General features: G+C 42.4%; 1 protein-coding gene across 1 annotated transcript in view; it reads left to right on the top strand.

The window, feature by feature from the left end:
• The first annotated feature begins 4007 nt into the window (after positions 1-4007).
• Positions 4008-23446, top strand: part of LOC136774082 (uncharacterized) — a 47182-nt gene continuing 27743 nt past the window's right edge. Inside the window, exons 1-2 of the mRNA XM_066728165.1 lie at positions 4008-4152; positions 7820-7927. Coding sequence (XP_066584262.1) covers positions 4008-4152; positions 7820-7927 — 253 coding nt within the window. The remainder of the gene's footprint in view (positions 4153-7819; positions 7928-23446) is intronic.

The raw sequence follows: 23446 nt of genomic DNA on the forward strand, positions 1-23446 counted from the left end.
CCTTACTGCTCTACACTCAACCTACCCCCTCGACTGCTCTTCTCCCTCCCCCCCCCCCCCCTCCCACTCCGTCGAGCCTTTCCCCCATGGTATTTACCACTTTCCAGCCAATCTTTCGTAATTAAATTTATACATAGTGTATCACGACGCACTACATTCGAGTACCGGTACTCGTTTACCTTCAACATCATCCACGTTTTTGCCCCTTTTTCCTCCTGTATATATTCTTAATCCACTTACGAGCAAAAAAATACTTACCGAACGAATATACCGGTTACCAATGGAAAACTCCCAATTGAAACGAGGATAGTGACTGTGATAGAAAATAGGGGATAATAAATGAAGAGCCGAGCCACAGGAATGAGAGTACTCGTGATACGCGATTTATTAACATGAAGTAATTAACGAAACTTGCGAGCTTTGGTTTTTGAAAAAAGTAGATTTAAATTTTTTTGTAGCTAAAGTTGAATACACGACTACTGGAGGGAAAATGAAACTGAGAAACACACAGCCTTACATCTATATATTCAACGCAGTTTAATACACACAGATTGATAAGATTATAATTTAGATAGAAAAACAAAACAAGACTCTGATTTTGAAGAAATCGTAATTGAATTATTCAAAGCTAAGAATCCGAACATATGACAAAGGATGAAAAGTGAATTTGAGAGGCAATTTGCATACGTATGGGAAATAGATAAGGAAAAGTTTAACGCATATCGGGCAATAGAGGTGGAAAAGCTTCGCAGGAATTGGCCGATGGAGTCTTTCAATCGCAGCTGGAGTTGGATCCTGGGAGTGTCTTTCCTGGCAAAAGGAGAAGAAGCTGTGTGCGATTGACTTTGCAGGAGCAAAACGGTAATCCCAGTTGGGCTGGTTGCTTTCAATGCGCTCGTTACGATCGGCATCACCACACTTGCCTTTCTCGAGCTCCGAATCTCATTTCGATCGCACGCGATCCGATTTTCTCCCAGAGTGACTCTCTGATTAGGCAAACTCGATCAATTTTTGGCTTGGAGCCACAAAACATTTTTTTTTCTCCAGTTATAATGGAGGACACAGTCTGTGGGAAGCTTACGGGGGGAAACGTATTTTCGCTACACGGACGCAAAGACACATGTGTGCGTTCATTGATCTCGATGCTCGCCACGTGCTCGAGGGATGCGCGCGAGGGTTGAAAGAAAAGAAGCTCGACGATCGTGAGTGGGAATGTTGATGACGTCGGCGGTCCTTGGACCATGGTACCGGAACGACATTCGCGGGACAATACGCTTTCCCAGTTTTTCCTGCTACTCATTCCGACCAGCTGCAAGTGCAGCGTCCCGTTCGACGTCCCCATCGTAACCGGCAATTAACGCCGCACCTGAGCTGCATAAACAGTGAGGTGCACGACGTTCTCCAACGAGTCTCATTCTCCTCCTATTTACCGCTGTCTCGCGGATACAAACAATCTTTTTTCCATTCCCCCCCCCCCCCCCCACTCTATATTATCATCCTTTATTACACCATTTCATTTATTTATTTCTATTTATTTTATTTTTTACGCGATTTGTACATCAACCATAGTCGAAAATAAATAATTGCCCTGCAATACCGTGAGAGTTCGTTACAGAAAAGTTATATCGTTGTTTGTACGAAAATTAGCTGCGAAACGAGTTCCGGAAATCGGTGCTGTGCCTGCACACACGCTGAAAAAACTTCATAATGAAATGATTAATTAATGCTCGCAGCGAAAAGCTGGTGGGGAAAAATGGTACATCATCTCACAGGTGCGATAATCATAGCAAGCTCTGTGTACTTTCGCTGGTTATTTCGTTTTAAATTAGATTTGTTAATCAACTTTGTTGCATGGAGAACGAACAAACTGTTGTCTCCCTCTATTGTGTCGTCTCACTCGCTGAAACAAACCGAAAGCAAAAGGAACAAAAAACGTGACCTGCGCAAAGTGATTCGTACAGCTAGATACATAGTTATTTTCAATATGTGTATATATATATATATATATATATATATATATATATATATATATAGTCTAACGAATTGGTTTGTACGATAATATTAGCTTTGCTTATGGCTTGATTAGTTGGCCAGTAATACATGATGTATATATGTATACGCGCGCGGTGTGTACGAGTAATAATCATATTATTATGGAAGAAAAAGAAAACTTTGTTGCACGAGAACGAACTAAATTGTTGTCTCCCTCTACATCGTGTCGTTCCACTTGCTGAAACAAACCAAAAGCAAATGGAAGAAAAAGCATTACCGCGTAAAGCGATTCGCGGGCAAAGCGTACGGTTATCTTGAATATATATGTAGAGAGCAAAAAATCACTTGTTTCAAATACTCGCTTATAGGAATAGCCGCAAATAAATGTTTAATGATATTATAACGACGTTTCAATCGAAAGAATTAAAATTGATCCGATTTAAGTAGTTTTCCTCGAAATAAGTCAGACGTTTATTAAAACCACGCAAAAATTAATTCGAATCAAAGGATTTTTTTCTCCATTGTGGTTTAACGACCAGATTCATGAAATAATATTGGCCTTGTGTATGGCGTTGATTAGTTGGCTACCTATGTATATACACTATATGGCTGTATACAAGTAATAATCATATTGTTAGGAGAGAAAGAGAAAGTTTGATAGCGATTATTCAAGAGGGGAGCATTAATTACGAGATTCTCACAGATCTTGGCAAAGTTTGTCGCCGAGGCGTGCAAACAAGTAACGCGGTAATGGAAGAGTGGCAAGGGTTGGTGGGGGGAGGGAAGCAAAGGTTAAGGGGCATAAATAACGAGACGATGGAAGCGAGCGTCGTCGGTTGATGGTGATGGCGATGGCAATGGCTATGGCAATGCTGGTGTAACGAAACTCCATTCTAACATACGAGAGAGTGTAATTAGAAATCCGCGGGGCGAAATCGTTGCCAACCGAGAGGAATCTGACTCGAAAACTTTGATAGAATTTGCCAAAACTGGCGGGTACAAGTGCTCCAGAGAATTCGACGCCGCGCAGGAGCGATTCCACACCGAAGAGATCTCCAGGAATAGGCCAGCAACTATTTCCAAATGCAAACGTGGGATTATCGTTTTACGCTCCTCCACTAACTATATACATATATATATATATATATATATATCGTTGCACGCTGGCCAACCAACGATATCATACGAGCTCATTGGAATTTTATGCCGGTAAAAAGACTTTGTACAGAGGGAGATGGGACAGCGGCATTCGTCATGATGGATAGTCGACAAAAAATTCATCAAGCTCAAACTGCTGCCAATTATTTCTCAAGTTCCGCACCTAGTCGCGCTGCTTCATCTTCGACGCTTTTAAAACACGGTTTTAACCCAGAAACCCGACTCTCCGAGAATATCCGTCAGATTGAAAGTTATAAATATCGGAGAATCGATTTTCACTCTGTCAATGTATGATGAATTTATGATTTCCTGGTGTAGATAGTACAGGAGACGGATACACCGTGCAGTGATTATAGAAAAGGGGGGGGGGGAGGTTTTTCTATTTTTCCGTGCCAATTGAGACGAGGAGTAAAAGTGGAAGCGTGGAGCGTTTAGATGTCACGGTGTCTGGCGATTAGCTGCTAGTGAAATAACCGTGATACAGGCCAGCCATTCGTATCGACAGGCCAAACTACGAGCTCCCGGGGTAAATATTGGATAGCGCGTCAGAATTAGTGATCGATGCAGGCAAACCATTGGATTTAGTCGGGGACCAGAGGGGGATTCGACTAAATGCTCCTCATTCGCTTCCAATTTTAGCGTAGCCAATCGAACGATGCTCTCGCGGAGAGCTTTCTCTGTCACTCGTCGTTCTATATATATCTATATCTATATATTTGTATAAACACACATGTTTACACTGAAATATTGCACACTTGGCGTTAAACGGCCAACGCAGGCGTTGGGCAGTTTTTTTGGAAAGGCGGAAAAGGAAAAAAACGTCACACTCTACATTGTTCGATCGTTTGTTTCAGGCAATGAAGATGAGCAAAGTGGGTAACCAGACGAATTCGCAGGACCCACAAGCGGTGAATTCTCGGGTTTTCGTCGGCAATCTAAACACGTTCCAGTGTAGCAAGACCGATGTGGAGCGAATGTTTCAACGCTACGGTCGACTCGCCGGTGAGTGTTGCCACGTTCTAAGGATTTCCTTCCTCGCTCCAGCACGAAGCATTCCATGCCTACAGACCAGATTTGCCAGAAAGAAGCTCTCCTTTTTCATGCTTCCTCTCCATCCTCCACGGATAAGGATAACATATCTCACGCCAACCAGATTGTCTCTCTCGACGAAAGCAATAATACTTTCATTCCTTGTACCATTATATGTATACCTTTCGTTCCAAATACATTTTAACGTTCCAACAAAATAAATCATTTTTCATCAAATATCTCCTTTCAATGGGAATTCGTTCCTCTGGACCACTAAAGTATCTCTTTGCCAAGATATTTGTCAGGATTTTTCTGCGAAAAGGAATTTTCTAGGGAAATGAATGTGATTTTTCTTTCGTCATTCTCAATAAGGGAGTATAGGGTTGTGTGGTTGGGGGGATTCAAGGTAAATTCATGAGCTACGTAAATAGCTATATAGAGTTGTAAGGAAAGGTAAAAGGTTCGAGTGGCGATTAAAGGATATGAAGCAACTCGTTGAGTCTTTCATCCTTCGGCCAGTGGTACTCGTAGAGTTAGTTGCATGCTCGTGAATCACCTTGCGATTTTTTCAAATCCTCCTCCTTCTGGGTCATTGTTTACATCCTGTGTATTCATACACAGATGAATAGTTTTTTATACAAAAATTCATTCTTTTTTCTTCGTTATGTTTCTTCATTCGTTTTCTGTACTTTCTTCTTTCTCCTGGAATGTAATTATAATTTTGTTAAGTAAAGTTATTACTTGTTGTTTTTTCTCTCTCTTATTCAATACAACTCATTTGTCCTTTTAAAATACTATTGTATCCAACTAAGTCGTTCCTCCTTCTCCAACACACACATACACACACACACACACTCATGAGTGTTCAGCATTATGATTAGTTTCAGTACTACCATAATTGTCTTCCACTTTTTAAAGATTTCTTTCAAGCTCTCCTCTCAGCAGAGCTTTTTCATCTAGAAATGTTACGCAGTCTTTGAACTTTCAGCTTTCTTTGTGTATTGATAATTTGCCAGGTAGCCATCTGCTCCTCATTATTCCGTTTGTGAAAGAATAACCGTGCGATTTGAAGCTACTTCCCTTTTTACAAAAATTACAATAAATTACCAAAGACTGTGCAGTATACATTGGAAATATTTGGTATTATCGTTACGTACATAGCTATAAGATTTCGGAGTAGCAGCACGCATTATGTAAACTGGGTAAAGAAGAAAATCACTCGTGCCAGAAAGAAACTCTTGTGTAAAGTCAGAGAGAATCGAAGTAACCGAAAGTTTACTCAATGAAACAACTACCACGAGGAAAGCTTTAATATTGAGATTTTACCGAGTAAAATACGCTTTTTCAGCGATAAACTAGGTTCTTGCTGTAAACTCGTTACATTCTATTAGCCGAGCAAAGAAAATTAGAAATAACGTTTGAAGAAACGAATGGGAGATTAGCAGGAGGAAAAACTAGCACGGTATATATATATATATATATAATAGAATGAGTTTCCCTGCAAAGAGATTGGAAAATTAGCGTGTATTGTTTAATGAAAACCGTTGGCGGAGTTAATATTGAGTTTTCCACTGGAAGATTGATCGGAAAAAGGCAGGGTGGCGAGAGAGGTAGGAGCAGACAGATGGACAGACAGACAGACAAGCAAGCAGAGGTCCTGCCGGACGTTCTATTCCATCATCGCCCTTTACGCTTAAAATCCAGTAAATTTCTGCCAGGACATTCTATTATTCTGTTTTATAGCTCTGTGCTGCAGGAGAGCTAGATTGCAATTAGGCTGCCATAGCACGGTGCGGTTTTTAACGTAATTTCCAGATGATAGTGGTACTCAATTTACGGCCAAACCGGATTATCCACCTATTTATCGACTGTCTAGCGACGAAAAAATTGTCTTGTACGTCCGAGCTGCAGCACCGATGAAATCCTGTCGAGAAAAACTGCGCAACTACCTAAATTCGATCACTGTCATTTTTTCAATAACAATTGCAAAGGTAATGCAATATAAATAAGTTATCCGTGGAAATAGCGAGCAGATAAAAATCGACCCAACCAATTTCACAAGTTATCCTCGAAGCTAAGACATTTTACGATCGCATTCGATTCCCTTGACAAGCAAGCGACGTTACGGCCACATGATAAGCTTTATCATTGCCAAGTGTATTGACGTAATGGAAAAACGATGTTCCTTTGTCCCCCCCCCCTCCCCCTCCCCTCGCCACTCCCTCCTTCACCACCTTCCTTTGTTTTCTCTATATCGATCGAAGGACTCGCGTGGAGTCGAACTAATTTTTGTCCTTCGTAAATGGAAAGGGGGTGGGGGAAGGGTGTGAAAATGGTGTTTATCCACAGTGGAGTAATGTTAAGTTTCACCGGTTAATTAGAATGCTGTTTGCGCGTGGGTAAGGCTCTCTTGCACGGTGCGCAGGAAGTACGGTCTGAGGTTGTTCTCTCTAAAGTCAAGTCAAGTCAAGTCAAGTTTGGTTTGGCTCCGGCCAGCGGTAATTCACTCCCCTCCCCCCTCTAAGCTATAGGGTTATAAGCAAAGTAAGTAAGAGGGAGAAGGGTGGGGCGGGGGGGGGGGGGGGGATAGGTGGTAACCTTATCTCGTGAATGTAGCGAGTTGTGGCAGAGGTGCAGTGCTTGCTCGCCTGCTTGCTTTTCTCGTTGCACTTGGGATCTACTCGTGGCCTTCGCCGCCACCACCGCCACAACCACCACCACTACCACTACCACTACCACCACTACCATTACCAACGCCACTGGACTCTCTTTGAATGTAATACCGAGTATACGTATCGTCGACAGACTCTCTGCTACCTACCGATAAACAGCTTACTTTTTCTTTCTCCTCTCTCTCTCTCTCTCTCTCTCTCTCTCTTAACCCTCCCCCTCCCCCTTTAATAAGACAATAGAACGGCTATCAAACCAACCCAACCGAGCCTGCGCCATTTTGAGATTTGCTTAACTCAATCGTGGAATTAGTGGTTCCTCCTTCCCTTCATCCACCTTGGCCCTTTACTCGATATATTTCATATAGCATTATATATTGTATACAGGGTGCAACTGCGAAGAGAGAAAATTCAGTTGAATGTTATATATATATATATATATATATATATATATATAGGAATAAGCGATAAGGAGGAGTTTGGACGTTTTGATACAGCTTATATAGATAGACTATATTACCAGACGCGAAAGGAAGTAAGAAAAGAGTTGCGGAGGGTATGCGAGAGGGCCAACTGAGTTACGAAAGGTCAAAGAGGCTATATCATAGTACAAATTGGGTTAGACGACCAAGAGAGATTTCTCCCGACTCCAATAACTTTTTACCTCGAACAATAGGACAGCTCGTTCCACGGTGATCTCGTCATAATCTTATCAGACCTGAGAATCGAGAGAGGAGATGAAATTTTTCATTTTCCAACTGCAGCTCTCACAAGCTCGTGTCTCCTCTTCGTTCCTTCTCCTATATTATAATGTATAGCCGGTACTCTCCCAGTGGCGATAGGTCAAATGGCAAATTAGTGGGATCGATGGTAGAGGAATAAAAAGATGGCAGAAGCGTTCGCAAGAGCAATCATAAGGCGAATCGACGAGGGATACAAACAATTTAATGGCTCTGTTCACGTTGTTGCAGGTATCTCGATGCACAAAGGCTATGCATTCGTGCAATTCACAAATCCCTTTGATGCGAGGAGCGCCTGCCTCGGCGAAGACGGCCGCACCGTTCTCAGCCAGATACTCGGTAAGTAAATGTTTAGCTCGCAGCGATAATTTACCGACTCTTCGGCTAATTTCATTGTTAACCTGTAGGAGCTGAAAGCTGGCCACGCCCCCTTATATCATTTATTAGTCGGAGCCTGTATAGTTCTGTCCCTTTGAGCGCGAGTGTGTACCCGTTGAGAGTAAGATTCTTTTGCTCCATCGTCTTCCCCGATACACCCCCTCCCAAGCCCATATAAGACTGCAGGAAATTGCATAATAGCAATAATCGCCGTAGCCCCGGTACTCGCCGGAGCAGAGGGCGCTACTGGAGCCTGATTTACGATCGTGGGAAGGGCTAAAAAGCCGAACCCGAGTAAAAGAGTATTCGATACTGGACCACTTTAGTTGGCAACCAGTTTATAGAACCAAAACACCTGTGCATATTGCGCTTATTATGTAGATATACTCACATATGGAGAGTAGCTTGCGTGTATTGTAAACACACAATACGTGTGTATCCTGTGCTTGAGCAAACGGAAATGCGCGTAGGTGCGACTCCACTGAGTAAATTCACAATGATTCGCTCGAATGGACCATTTCCATGCGTTGCGTTAAATCGTACAGCTTTTTGCTCGTTGCAAATTACTTTTCGGATAAAAGAGTCAGCTACTGAGTAAGGGTGGAGGAGGGGAGTGCAATTTCTATGAAATATCCAATTAGGAAGCTCGTTGAGGAAATATGTTTGGCGGCGCATAATCGTGAAAGTGATAAGGTCGCGTGTGAGTGTAAACTCGAGAGGATTTAATAAACACTAAGAGTAGGCAGCTCCAGGCAGAAGAGAGAGGTGGGGGGGGGGGGGTACCATCTTATTGAGGATGGTGTAAGAGGGGGGCTGAGTAGCTACAAATTAACAACAAGCCGCGTTACGGTTTTGCCGAGCGACTATGAAGCTCGCTTCTCCCCCCACCATGGATACACTCCTAACTATATAGCACATACACAGTGAGTATAGACTCCCGGCACACACGCGTGAGCCCTAATATATGCTCCCTAACCTAACCCGACTCTCTAATGTTTACCGAGATAACACGACGAACCGCGTCGCGTAACGTAACGTAACGTAAGGCAGCGTAACGTAGGGTCCCACCCAGACTCGACTTGGCTCGGCCAACATTGCAATAAACCTATCTTTAAGCTCGCGTTAGATTCCGTGTTTGCCTTCGGCGCATAATTAATCTCCGTCATTATACTAATACCCATCGTACCATCGTCTTCTCTCCTACCAATTATACTAACAATAGTGGTAGTGCGAGAATCGTGCAATTCCACTGCTCAGCCCGTATTATTTTTGGCCAATTTCGATAACCATTTCCCAGCAGCGGAAAGCTTCCAAGAGATTTCGCGCGCGCGCGCGCGCGCCTGTGTGTGTGTGTGTGTGTGTGTGTGTGTGGGGATGTGTGTATACTCCCGCGCGCCCGTGCTGGGAAATGGGGCTTTCGGGAGTTTCGAGAGAAGGAGGACCGTCTGCTGGATTTTTCCCTTTCCATTACGTTCCATATCCGGGAATAGGGCTTGGAATTCCGGAGTCGTTGAGGCTAGATGGGTTAACCTCGGTTTCTTGTTCTTCCGACTGAGCCACCGGATCCATTGGATCCGTTCGATCCGCTCCCTACCCTTACCGAACGTACGTATCTACTCCTGCAAGTAGTACAAGCATACGCCTGATCATACCACTGCCATAGGCTGCAACCTCCTTCTTTTTCTACTTGAAAATAGCAATGACTAATTCCATTTAGCCGCGCGGCGTATTTTCAGCGGAAATTTGTTCAAGTAGTACGACCGTACCACTAGGCGTACTACTGGTAAAGGCTGGAACCGCCTTCTTTTACTACTGGCAAGTAGCATGGACTAATTTCGGATGGCGAGCGCGTCTTATTTTCAGGGGAAACTCGTGCAAGTGGTACAACCGTACGCCTGATCATCCCACTGCTATAGGCTGTGCAACAGCCTTCCTTTTCCACTAGAAAATAGCATCGGTAATTCCACATGGCGCGCGCATCGTATTTTCAGGGGAAAAAGCTCGGTTTTTTTGGATGAGCTTTGGGGCTATAGCTATAGGAGGAATAGATAGAGATAGATATAGGTATATGTGGATAGAAGAGAGAAGGTGGAAGAAAAAGGTTGGAAACACGAGCGATTCGGTAGAAATCTTTCTTTGGCTAATGCAAGAACTGTGTTCCGGCGTGGATACGTGTACAACGACGTATAGCAATGCCTACACAGCTTCCGGCGTTCGTCGAGTTTCCCCCTCCACTTTCGCTCCTAACATTCCTATATACGAGCGTGCATTTACAAGCGTGACTCGCCACAGAGAAAACGCCTGCCTCGTGCACTCTTCTCTCATTCACTCAAACGCACACACAGACGCGCATCCTCCCATTCTCTGGCTCTCCCCCTCTCCCCCGTTTACCCTTTACTCCACCTCACCCCTTCCCAATAACCTGTCTGCCCACATACGTATATGTACCACTGCTAAATCCTCTGCAGTTTCACTGCTACCTCGGCCACTTTCCTCGGCTATAATCCTCAAGCGCCACCACCTGTCCATGTGTATCAGCGAGGGAAACACCCGAGGAAAACTGTTGCGAGACGTTCAATGCCACCCTTCATCCTCCCTCCACCCCTCCTCTCTTTTCATCGAATTCTCAATACCGTATAGTACAGTAACATCGCGTCCCTTCACCAATACCAAGCCCATCGATGCGCGCGAGACGCTATCCAATCGACGCTGACACTTTTCAATCAAAGTTTCCACTTACCAAACAACTATTTCTGTTTTTCCTCCTCCGTGCTTTCTCCTCTCTTCTCTAATTCATTATTCAGTGACGTCGAAATTGACACTTTTCCAGTTAAAACACAATTACGTATCTAAGACAATGTCCAAATATACATTTTAAACTTTACAATATTTATATACAAGTAGAAATTATCTATTTATTATTTTGTTACTTTGGTGTAATTTTATACTATTTTTTTTACGGTTTATAAACGTTCATAATCCCATCCATTCGACTCTGTGGCCACAAAAATCACGATATTCTATCAATAACTGAACCGTGCATACAAATTTGAACGTTAACGCAGTTTAGGCAGATCTGGAAAAAATAGGAATCGATACGTTCTATTACAAGATTAACACGTGTTTCGAAGTTTCAGTTTACAAACTAATTGAGTAATTTCGTACAAGAGTAGCCGGCATGCGCGTTTGTTCGATCGAATTTCGCGAACGTTGCTACTAGATTCGTCTAATGGACAGTGGTACGAGTCAATGATAAAGTAGGCGGTATGCACAAGTCCAAAGTATACTACTCGAGGTAACGTCGCGTCCTATCCAATTACTGTAAAGGTCTGAAAATTTGCAATGTAACCCGATACCTATACATATATAGATGCATATATATATTCCGCTGGTGGTTAATAATTTATTCCACGCCAGAAAGTAGTATAGCTATATATATATATATATATATATATGTTTGTCCAATATGAGTGCATAAAGTTGGCCGAAGCACTTGTGGGGATACGAAACGGGCCCAAATATTTCTACTTGGAAAAATAAAGTAAAGTGACACATACGAGTTCACAGGAGCGTCGACGTCGACGACGACTACCGTCGGGTATAAAATATGCCACGATCGGCTCGTATTAATAAATAAACCGCAGGGGCTACGTGTGTACACACATATATACATATATATGTAGAGAGCATCGGAAATAAGTTAGGAAGGGTCGAGAAAAAGTTTGAGGCAACCACGCACGCACACACACACACACAAAGCTTCCACTGTTCCTCGTCCCCCCTTATCGCACGACCAAAGCTTATACGTTCACCGTAAACATCTCAACGCCCCGTGTAATTTGCCCCGTTCTCTTAATTACAAAATATCTCTCACTGGCGAAAATTTCACCTCGGCGCGATGATAAATGCAATCGGAGAAATTCCCGGCTTACGCTCCTCATTAAAGTAAGCGAAAGTAAACTTTGCCGGAAGTAAAAGATCACCTTTCCAGAAACGGCCGAACGAGCCAAACAAACAACTCGGAGAAGTCATATTAAACATCTCATAATTGTTTGCTAGTACCTGCCTCATTATGGCTCTTATTAAGACGAACAACCCCCGCCAGACTTTTTCGTTATGATTCTTCTGCCACGTTGCAGCTCTCTGCTACCCATGTCGGTGGAGAAAATAAAAATACAAAAATAGAAAATAAAAAAAAGCAAGAAAAAAAAAGAAGCAGTAGACGCGACGAGTATAAATTCGAGTAAGTTATTCAAGAAGTTGCGCGTTAGTTATTTGCAAAGGTGCGAGCGAAGTTTGAACTTTTCTTTGGATTTTAACCGGAAGCTGATCCCAGAGGCGGGAAATGTCGTCGGTGTCGCTGGGTTATCCGCTTTGGGTTAGATCCGCAGGCTGGGGATGAGAGGACGAACGAAATAAATGTCACATTGTCGTTAGGATAATAAACGTGAGTGGTACCTCTCTGGCATTTTTTAGTAATCGGGATAATGTTTCGTCGGGCTTTGCACGGATGAATTGAAATTAAAATAACAAGGCACATTGCGCAATAATACGCTTAGCGATGAGCCGTTACAGGAACCAATGCCGCGCGAAACGTTAGACCAGTAATTAAACCCTTTCGATAAAACGCATTTGCTTTCGGTAACCGTAGCTCTCTCGTGCTCGTTATAAAAGAGCCACGCGCACCTTTGCCCCATCCGGCTTTCTCTGTATTATCGTTATATATGTGTATGTGTATTCTGCAAATATAATCTTCCACTTTAATATTGCGCTTTTTGCTCTCTCTCTCTCTCTCTCTCTCCATATATATCCGTGTATGTGTGTGTGGAGATTTGTGCAAATGTGTCGCGTGCCTCGTCTCTCACCTCCGATACTCTTCGACTCTTCAAATCTTACCAAGGTAATACCGTAGGAATTTTTTATCGCGACTATACATCCTTAGCTCTGTTTAACTTTTCATATTTTCTCATCTCGCAAGGTATACTCTACTCTGCTCTGCTTTATACTTATATCGCGAATAGCTTTTCCCTGTCATGTGCCTTATCTCATAAGAGAAAAACTGATAAAAACAATAAGGATCCTTGCGTTTTCCGAAAAGCCTTTTATTGTGTGGAGGGGGAGGGGGTAATTGGTATTTTTTAGGATATTAGTGGTGCTGGGATAAGGGGGATATCGAAAAGGACATTTTTTTCAACAAATCAAAGAAGAGATTGGAGGAAAAAATGGAATGTGCGTGTGTATTATTTATAAATTAAAAAGAAGGATTCTTGCATTTCCCAAATTGTTTTTATAGTCAAAATGAAGGGAGGAGGACCGGAAAGAAATATTTTTGAGAGTGTATCAGTGAAATATACACAGAGAGAAAGCGTAATAAAAATTGGCTTTTTATATGGCGACCAAAGAAGAGATTAGAGAAAAAACAGGAGGGAATGCGCGTAGCTCGGCGTTTCTTATTCTGGAATGGAAGAAAAAAGACTACCTTGTGCCGGTTTTCTGTAATCTCGTTTCATTTCACAGGTTAGAGGTTTGAGAATGCAGATACCGCTCATAATATTTGCAGAAAACCGACTCTGATGCAGAGGCTTGTTATTTCCAGTTCTCGCTCGTGAGAAGAAGGGTCAGGGGAAGAAAGAAAAACAATTTCTCGCGTTTCGTGCAAGCCAGCGATGGTACGGATACGGTTACGTTGCTGTACTGTGGCCTGTGGCTCTTAGCCTCGACTCTCCCCCATACATATACAATACATAGCCCCGATTCTTCATACTCCCTTCAGCCATTCCTATATATATATATATGTGTGTGTGTGTGTGTGTGTATAATATACAGCATTAAACCCGAAAGCTCCCATCTACCCACCTCCTCGTCCCCTTTTTACACCTATATATATATATATACAACCCGCGGAATCGAGCCAATTATAAATTGCGTAATAACGACCAACCTTCTTGCTTCTTTTACGCTTTTTACCACTTCAAACTTGGAAAAGATAAGAAACTTGTAGAAAGATTATCACGAGATTCATCTGAAAGTAAAATTGCGTGTAATTTCCCAGAGAATTTCAGGGAAATAATTGTTGGAATTTTGTGGTGGAGAAAAATGTTGAATGAGAGGGAAGTTTTTGCTGGTCGATGGTGGAGGAAGATGAAGAAGAAGAGATGGAGAATGAAAAGAACTCTAAAAGGGGGGGGGGGGGATAGGAGGAAGATACGTTGCGAGTGATTCGTAAGAGTAAGAAAGGGGGGGGGGGGTGGGGAAGGGTATTGCAAGATTTTCCCGTTGACCCGTTCGGTCGACTAGTTCAAGGTGAAAGGGCGAGTAACTGTAGGAAAGTAACGGTGACCTCTCGCGGGAAATACGTCGAGTATCTGAATAAATCGAAACAGCCAAAGTGATTCTCGAACTTAAATTAGTTTCTGCTTGGCATGGAGACGGTAAGGGTAGGTACGCGCTGTCGCGTCGCAGGACACGCGAATTCCTGCTCTTACTTCCTTCCTTCCTTCCTTCCGACCTTTCTCCACTCTGTTGTACCACCTTCCAGCAATAGTCCTCCGGGTGTTTCTTTCGCCGTAAACGAATCCCAGTTGATTTTCAGAAGCATTCGTTCCTTTTACTACTTCCCCCCCCCCCCCCCTCTCTATTATTTTATCTCTATCACTCTCTCTCTCTCTCTCTCTTATTATCTCACTCTCAAGAACCACCACTCTTGCATACCAAAGCAACCCACCCCCACCCACTCTTTCTCTCACTTTTGCCATACACCACTTAAAAGAAACTCTCCATAGCATTTCGTATATATAGAATTCGCAAGTATTGGCAAGGCGTAACAAACTTATTGCTTAATAAATTTCATGAGTTGGCCGATTCGATGAGGCTCGATCGATCCTTCCACACGTACAATTCTCGCACGTTTGCTCCATTTCCTAAAGCGTCTTCCGGTATTCCGTTACGTACACCTATATATATATAGTGTACACACAGGAAGGGCCGCACCTGTTACCGAATCCTAATTCCTAATTGATTTCCAAGCTCGCTGGGCGAATGAATATAAGAAGCCTTCGGGTCCATCAGTCTATTTCACGAGAAATATATATATATATATATATATATATATGTAACAGACCGTAGCACTAATTAGACAAGGAAAAACTGCAATTACGAATCGTTGTGAGCGCACCTTAACGCGCATGAATAAATTGTAGATTGAAAGAACGAGCCCCGTCGATCGCTGGAAATTAGCACAAATTCGCTAATCGGATTTTGCGCTGCGCGTAATACGAGAAGCTTCGATGTAACGTTACATTTTGCCATGGAACACCGAGAGTCAAGGACGTTTCATGTGTGTATGTCCGTGTGTTTTACATACCCGCATCATCGTTCCCGTCATACACATTTGACGGCTATTATTCGAGTTTTAACCGTTCGCGTACCGGTCAATGCAAAATCGCACCATATATACGTACTTGGCGAAACAAACGCGAGAGATAGCAGCAGCTTTTATCGATAGTTTGAGTAGATGTTTTGCAAATGCTGCAATAACGAGCGAGTATAAATAAGTAAGCGTGGGAAGATGATCCGAGTTCTCAATTTCTCTCTCTCTCTCTCTCTCTCGCTCTTGGTCGAGAATAAAATACAATTTATAAATCGAAACAATATACTGTACAAAACATTTCACTTTTTCGTCGAATAGCAAGTTTGGAAGAGCGAGCGACGCGAGATTCCATTATTTCGATTGGAATTGTTCCCTTTACAAAGGTTCTAATTGTTTATCTCGCGTGGTTTTTATCGCTGAAACAATCGTGGAAGGCATTATTGGGCGAAAACTGATATAAGGCAGTTTTCATCGAATGTTTCAGAGTTTTCGTTGAAATAGGATATAGCTCGGGACAAGGAGGGGGAGGGAGGGGGGGGGGAATAGGAAACGAGGGACGAGAGAAGACAGAGAAAATGGATTGATGTAGGTATGAAAAAACTGTGATAGCACTTTTCGTTAAATTTACCTCGAACCACTATAGTCTCTGGAAGCGTTTGTAAAGTGCACCCACATATATATATATGCACACACTACATTCGTATAATACTCTATGGCTTTGAAATATATTATATATAGTATTCTGCAATGCACTATATATATCTATAGAATAGAATATAGTAGAGGAGAAAGAGAAAGAGGTCCCCAGTCCAGACTTTGGGCAAACGAGGATTCGTTAAAGTCAATTAATGGGTTGATTAATGATTAAGAGTACGGGAGCAGGGATCACATATACATATATATAGAGAGAGAGAGGACTCGAGTGGAAAGATCGTAGGTGGCTTTATTCGGTCGTTGAAAAAAGGGTGTCCTCGAGGGATGAAAGGGATAAGGAGGAGACACGGTGATGTATGTATGCGTCAGGTAGATGGAACAAAGATGCGAACATCTTAAATGCATCCCCATGGTATACATCTTAGTACACATAAGGTTATTTCGCAGAAGACGAGCTAGCAACGAGCCAGTGCAGATGGTACGTACGTTCGTCATTGTCCCTCATGTTGCTGGGACTCTCGTGTAAGGCCAGGCAGAGGTCGTTAAGAATGAAATTCCCGGGCTTATCACCGCCGGGAAAAGGGGAATTTAACTAATTAACCGAGGAAAGGACAGGCCTCGGGAGTATTTCGCTATAATTACCAAGAAAATGCAGGACCGTAATGACGTTAGCCAGGATCCACCTTTTACTTATTCTCTCCACTCTCATTCGCTATCCTCGACGCGCACACACCTATATATATATATATATATATATAAAGGTACAGGTGTATATAAAAGATAAGCATTTCTCACTCTCATCGCTGAAAATTTCCACAATTCTCTCCGGTTCCTCCCCATATATAGACGAACATTGTTTTCTTTCTCTCTCGCGCTCTTCTTACAATATTAGTAACTCGTGGTAATCCGGCAATCCAAGTTTTCTAATCATTCCGTGGAGAGATGGTAGCTATATATATACGCGTATATAGATATGACGCAGGAAGAAGTTGGTCCCTGCAACTTGTTTTCCGCAGTCAGCAAACTGACTGAGAGAGCGTCCGAAGTCCCCTCCCCCCCCCCCCCCCCCCAATCCATTCCTCCATGGCTCCCGCGGCAAGAAGTTTACGCATGATTTTGCAACTCATACATTTCAGCAGATTGATGGAGTCCATCTTCATTCATGATAAGATGCTGCGGCAAACTACGATTGAATTTCGGTGGACCTTATCGAAAGTTTGCATTATCGACGAGTCTGGCATCAAAAATGCATAGGAGGGATCTGGCGAAAGTTATTTGAATAAATATTGTTGCATCCATTAAAGATGATCAAAGGTTCGCTTGATTATATGTATATGTATATAGTGTATCATAAGAGTGTACCGTATTGGTGGGAGTATAAAAGAATTTAGCCGCTGGACTCCAGGGCGATTTTCCGTAGCCTGTATGTGACTGTAGTTTAATCGAGGAAAAAAGTAAACATTTAAAAATGGCGCGCAATTTGGTCCGAGCGTGCCGCCGCGATTTGATTGGCCTCGAAATTCGCAGCCGAGGGACGCGATTGGTAGGTAACTCTCGTAGTAACGTACGTGATTGGATGATTGCTGGTCCGCCATTTCCAGTCTAGACACGCTACAACTGGCGACTCTAACCTAACAACGAACCTTGCACGATTCGCCTGACTAGAATTTTTTCCATGTAATTACGCTGCTCAGGAAGCTCGTCTGAGCTAAATCAGCTTGGGAAAGGATACGTGTGTGTGCGAGTGTGTGTGTTTATATGTGATTCCTTGGTCAGTCGAGCCGAGATTCGTTCTCGGGTGGTTCGGTAGATTTCAGGCTTGGCGGCTTGGCTGCTGTCAAGAGCTTCGATTAAGAAATACATGTGTACGTGTGTGTATACGAAACACTCACACTTTTCTCCCTGATTCGTTTCGGCAAACTTTACACTATAGCCCCGCTATACCGCATAAGTTTGTCGAATTCGTGAGAAATTGATTGGAATAATAAGTTTTCGCAAAATCTTCGTACTTTTCCTTATTTCCTTCATCGACAATGGCCCGAGCGTGTGGTGGTAGTTTGACGGAACTCGTTGTGGAATCTCTTGGCTCCCGTGACGAACCAAGAGATCGTTTCGTTGAAATTTCCCAGTGTTCGTAGTAAAATACTTATTTACGGAGGTTGCAGTGGCAAGATATCGCAGTTACGGTTAGCGGTATACGAGCGGTTGACAGTGTTCACCGAGGGCTCTCGGGTTACCGTTGTGCGTCGTTCTTTAGCCGATCCGCGAGTGGACGGATTGGCCGACGAATCCGACAAGGGCCAATCGTATAAAAGGAGCGGAGCCAGTGGCGTAGCCACTAATACCAGAGACTACCTACCTACAGTCGAAATGCCTCGAAATGTGCCGGTTCAATACAGTTCGCTTGAATGAGCTGCTTTTCAATGCCTCCTACCACCATCGCCACTTCTTTCCATTCGAGGCCCTCTTGTTTTTCATTTCTCAAACACAACGCCATGTATATATGTATGTGTCCATATATATAGTATATATACAACTGGTCGTCGGCACAAACGCGTACGAAGCTGCACTCTCTCGCTCCGCTATACCGAGGAGAGTATGGAGGGGGAAAGTCGAGGAAGGAATTGAAGGAGAAAAATTAGTTGCGCATTTCTCTTACCACCCCCCCCCCCACCCTCTTCCCCCTCTCCTGCCCAGTCTTTGAACTCTTCAGCTTGTATGAAAGCTGCCGGAAATACTCGATCTCTGAATACTGCACGATATTCCACTAGCTATAATCCTTCTGACTCGCCGGAATGCTTCGTCTTCGTCCGCGTCTTCTTAAAGGGGAAAACGTGTGGGGCGATGGGAAATATTCTTGGATAATGATTGGGGTATTTTAATTAGCGGCTATAAAAGGCTTGACACGGGGCGGGTCTTATTGCTACTCCTATTGGCTGGCCGTTAATTATGGTCCGGTGGGAAATTCATCGTTAGTTCGCTCGCATCAGCAACGGTAGGTACTAGGCAAAGAGCTGACCTGTTGGGGTTACTTACTTGGAAGTCTCGGGCCAACGAAGGCCAACCGCACACGTGTCAAAAATTTCTAGTTAGCTCGGCCAACGGCGTCACTAGCAACAGCAACGACGACGAAGCAACTTGATCCTCCTTTGTTGCAACTAACCAAAATTAAGATAGAGAATAGAAGCCTCCCTTGTTAGGCTAATCAGCGAATAAGGTTGGGTTGCAGCGTGTGTGTGCTGTCAAAGTGTGGAAATAATGGGCAGAAGCTAACGCGTGTTTCATACTTTGATCCATAGTGATCAGGAAATGAAAAAAGAGGAAGAGAGTTGTTAATGAGAGTGGCGAGTACGAAGACTGAGATTTTTAAAGCCCTTGAGGATAATCTGGAAGGGTCTGAGAGCTGTAGGGGTAGGTATCTTGAAAGTATAGTGGACCCTCGAGCAGTGATATATAAAAAATTAATATATATTGGTTTGCCAAGAACGGTTAAAACATTGTTTGAAGATTACAGCTAACCTCATAATTTAGCTAGTTTTTATAAAAATCTTGAAGGTAAGTTTTTTTTTTATTTGTTAAAAATATTTAACTATTCATTTTCTTTTATTATTACCTTTTTATTTTACTACTGTTTAATTGCTAAACAAGTTGTAAAGGAAGCACTAAGATGGGTTATTTTAAGATTGCAATCAACCGTGCTTGTATATTAAGAGATTAAACCAGACTTTCTAGAGTAAGTATATAGTGGAACTATTGATAAAGATTTTAATTGATTAAATATTTGAGTTAAAAAATGTTAATAGATCAAAAAAGAATAAAATATAACCAATTAGTAAATTTCCTATTTATTTTCCCTCTACATTTGTCTGCCCTAAAATTCTCTTTCTACTTTGAAGCGTTAAACTACTTTGCTCAAAAGACTGATCATACACTCACTTTAAGCAGGATTTACACATAGTGTTACACGTTAAAAAATTACTAACATACGAGGCAAGGCCCTGATATCAGAGAATATTCAGGAGAATTCTCAAAATGTACATCGGACGTCTAGATATTCTCGGAGCGTTCTAAGGATGTCCTGGGGATATTTGCGTTATTGCGGCATGAATTTTTAATAATTTTTATATAAACGGGATATATGATACACAAAATGTTATTATATATTCATTATATTATTTTTAAGTCGAATAATATACTCCATCCGTTTGTATAAAAAAACTCCACCCTCTTCGGTTGGAACCTCAGTTTTTTTTTAGCCTTAATATTGCCATAACCGCTTTGGACCGTAGCTTCTCGTATTCCGTACAGAATAATACACGAATAGACGAGACACGTAAAGCACAGTGGAGCATGTAAATATGCTCATAAGTTATTCCAGGACTTCGGACCTTTATAACTGCCAATGATCCACCATAAATAACACGTTCCTGCGCGCGTTTTGCAATCTGAAAAAAAAACAAAGAGCGAAAGCACAAAACAAGTGCATGCTTCATTTAAAGTGATTGCGAAATAAAGAAAGACAAGAAGAGGGAAGAGTGGAGAACATCGAGTCTGACTAGTTGGCAAGAAGACTGGAAAGTTTAAAGCTACCAGGGAGAATCTGGAGAAGACCAAGTTGTAACTTTGTGTGTGTACAGTGTATAGAATAATAGAGAAATAGAAAGGACACGAGGGGGGGGGGGGGGGAGGCGTAAAGACACTTGAACGTGCAAATATGCTTGGAAGGTGGTCCGTCGCTTTGGCCTTTTGTAACTGCCAACGGGCCAATCTAAGTGACGAACGGCCTCGCGCGCGACCTCGCGACCTCATACCGCGCTTGCCATAATCATTTCGTACACAATGGTCTCACGGACGGCACACGGCTGGGGGTCCGCGAGCAAGACTAATGGCTGCAATTTGTACCTACCGCTGCATTCCCGGACACACTGTATACACTCACCCCTCTCCAGAATCACCAACTCTTGTCACCCCTGCACAGCCAACCATCCCATATTTGCCGCTGCTGCTGCTACCGCTGGCGTTACCACTGTTGCATACGCGTCCTGATCCACAAATTTCCACGACGCACATTGAAACCGGAAGCGTCCGAGTCCACCCTCGACCACTGTGCGACGACCATAATCACTTTCCTCCATCTATAGTATGGAAAGACAGAGGACAACGACTAACCTTGCGCCTTTATTACGTTTTTCCTAATTAAAGGGTGATGCGTACAAAACAAACCACTCTGCCCTCTCTCTCTCTCTCTCCAGGTTGTTCCTTTAATATTTAACCACAGATTTATATCCTTTAGTTAGGCGTCGCTGCTTAATTATGAATTGTTGTTGTCGTCGTCGGCGACCTCCATCATTTTACATAATGCAGCATCCACTCGCAGAAAAAAAAAGAATGCTAGCCCCCGAGCTCCAGAACAAAAGGACGTAATTTATTAATTGATAGGTGTAATTTTGGTATTGCGAGTGTAGTAGCGGCTGGTAAACCGAAGAGATAATTTACAAAGGCGTAGATTGCAGCATTTTTAGATAAGGTATATAGCGGAGGAAGATTTAAAGAGAGGGAAGAAAAAGAATTTCCGCGGTTATATAGAGAAAGCTATTGGAGAATATAGAAGCAATACACATTGAAAATGACAATATGAGGTACGAGCTTTAGACCTATAAAACTTCCCGGTTGGACAGCAGTGAGAGATAACGGCAGCATAAGATATGAGTCGGGTAAATAAATAGAATAACAGTTCCGAATGAAAAAGGTGTATTGCCAGTAAACAGAATATCCACTATATCAGATTGTATATAGAACATTTCCGGGCAGCGAGGCAATTCTCTCCAGCAAAAAGCTCTCTGGACGAAAGCTGCTTTCGTTTTGCATATAAGCTACACGTTTCGTTTATTACACACATGCACGCACGCACGCACACCTTCCTATTGTATATACCTTCCTCGCGAGCTATTTCTTAATAGCATTGCGATGTAATATTTTAATGATCAACTTATCGATAAACATATCACGTTTCATGCAAACAATTCATCTATGCTTAATGCGAATTTGATTTAATTTCAAATATAGAAATTGACAGGGTATACCAATATAGTTCCATGTCATCGAATGATAATGTCGTAATGGTAAACATAAAATAAATGATCAACGATCGCTTTAATTCGGCTGAAATGACTTTAATGCGCATTTGGCATTAACAAAGATCGATACGTTCGTTAATCTTTTAACTTATTTTGACATTAAAAAAAATGATGATACAATATTATATGAAAGAGGCGAGTTTCCATCTTCATAATGGAATATGGTAACCGCGAGGAGCACTGGTAGCAGGAAATTTGTATTCACTACTAAACAGAACTACGTTTGAGCTTAAGGTGGCTGGTATTCAAGAGTCATAAGCAGCAGAGTCTCTCGCATGAATATAGCATACACGCGTACACCACCACAGTCAGTTACTGTTTCGTCCTGTTCTCACTTCTCCTCACTGTTATTCGTGTCCACTGAAACGTATACTTTCTCCAGGAGCGACACAGCCGTTGTCAGATTCGCCAATTAGTGGATTGATCGTTTCGCCAGGAATTCACGTTGTTACGAATCTAGAAAATTAGCAGGTAACTCGCAACAATTCAAAGCGTCACGCGCTATGCACCTCTCCACGTGATTATACCTAGAAACACCAAAAAGTTGAGGATTTAACGAGGAGATTTATCTATGCATCTCTCCTCCTATTTCTCGCTTCATCCTAGTTTGTTTAACTACGAATTATAAGTCAAGTTGTATGGTAAAATGTATACTTTTCATTATATTTCTAAAAGAAGTCCGTCTCTCTCTCTCTCTCTCCATATATATATACATATATATGTGCATCTCCCTCCCTAAACCACCATCTCTATCCGAGTCAGTCTTTAGCTCTCCTTTGAGGCACATTGGTTGGCTTTGCAATAGCAAACAGCGTTTGTCTCTAAGCTGAATAATATAAGGAACGTAATTACAAGTTTCAATCTAATCCGTGTTGAGATGAAACACCATGTCCGCTCTTACCATTACGTAGATGGCGCGCGTACCGAGTAAAGATGAGAGATGGAGAGACAGTTACCAGGAACAAAGTGATGCTTAACATTGTTATTTGACAAATTACACGATAGATAGGCAATTGGCTATTGGCTAATCGTTATTGTTCCATTAATTTCGATCAATTTTATAGAGTCATGGCTATATTTGCACAAAAGGCATGTTCAGCTGCCCAAAGAACACCAAATAACTTAAAGACATATCTTAGGCGTCTTTTAGTCAATTGGATGACTAAAAAATGTTCATAAGACAACTTTTAGTCAAGTGTGCTGTATGGCTCGCTATAGATAGACCACAAGTATAAAAGAATAACCTGAAAAAGAGGGTAAAGCTAAAGAGACTTATACTGTATATACATATATATATTTAAAAAAGACTATGATACCGGT

Source organism: Prorops nasuta, unplaced genomic scaffold (genome assembly GCF_024137725.1).
Source record: "Prorops nasuta isolate Cenicafe-Biocafe unplaced genomic scaffold, Cenicafe_Pnas_1.2 PNAS00006, whole genome shotgun sequence".
NCBI lineage: Eukaryota > Metazoa > Arthropoda > Insecta > Hymenoptera > Bethylidae > Prorops > Prorops nasuta.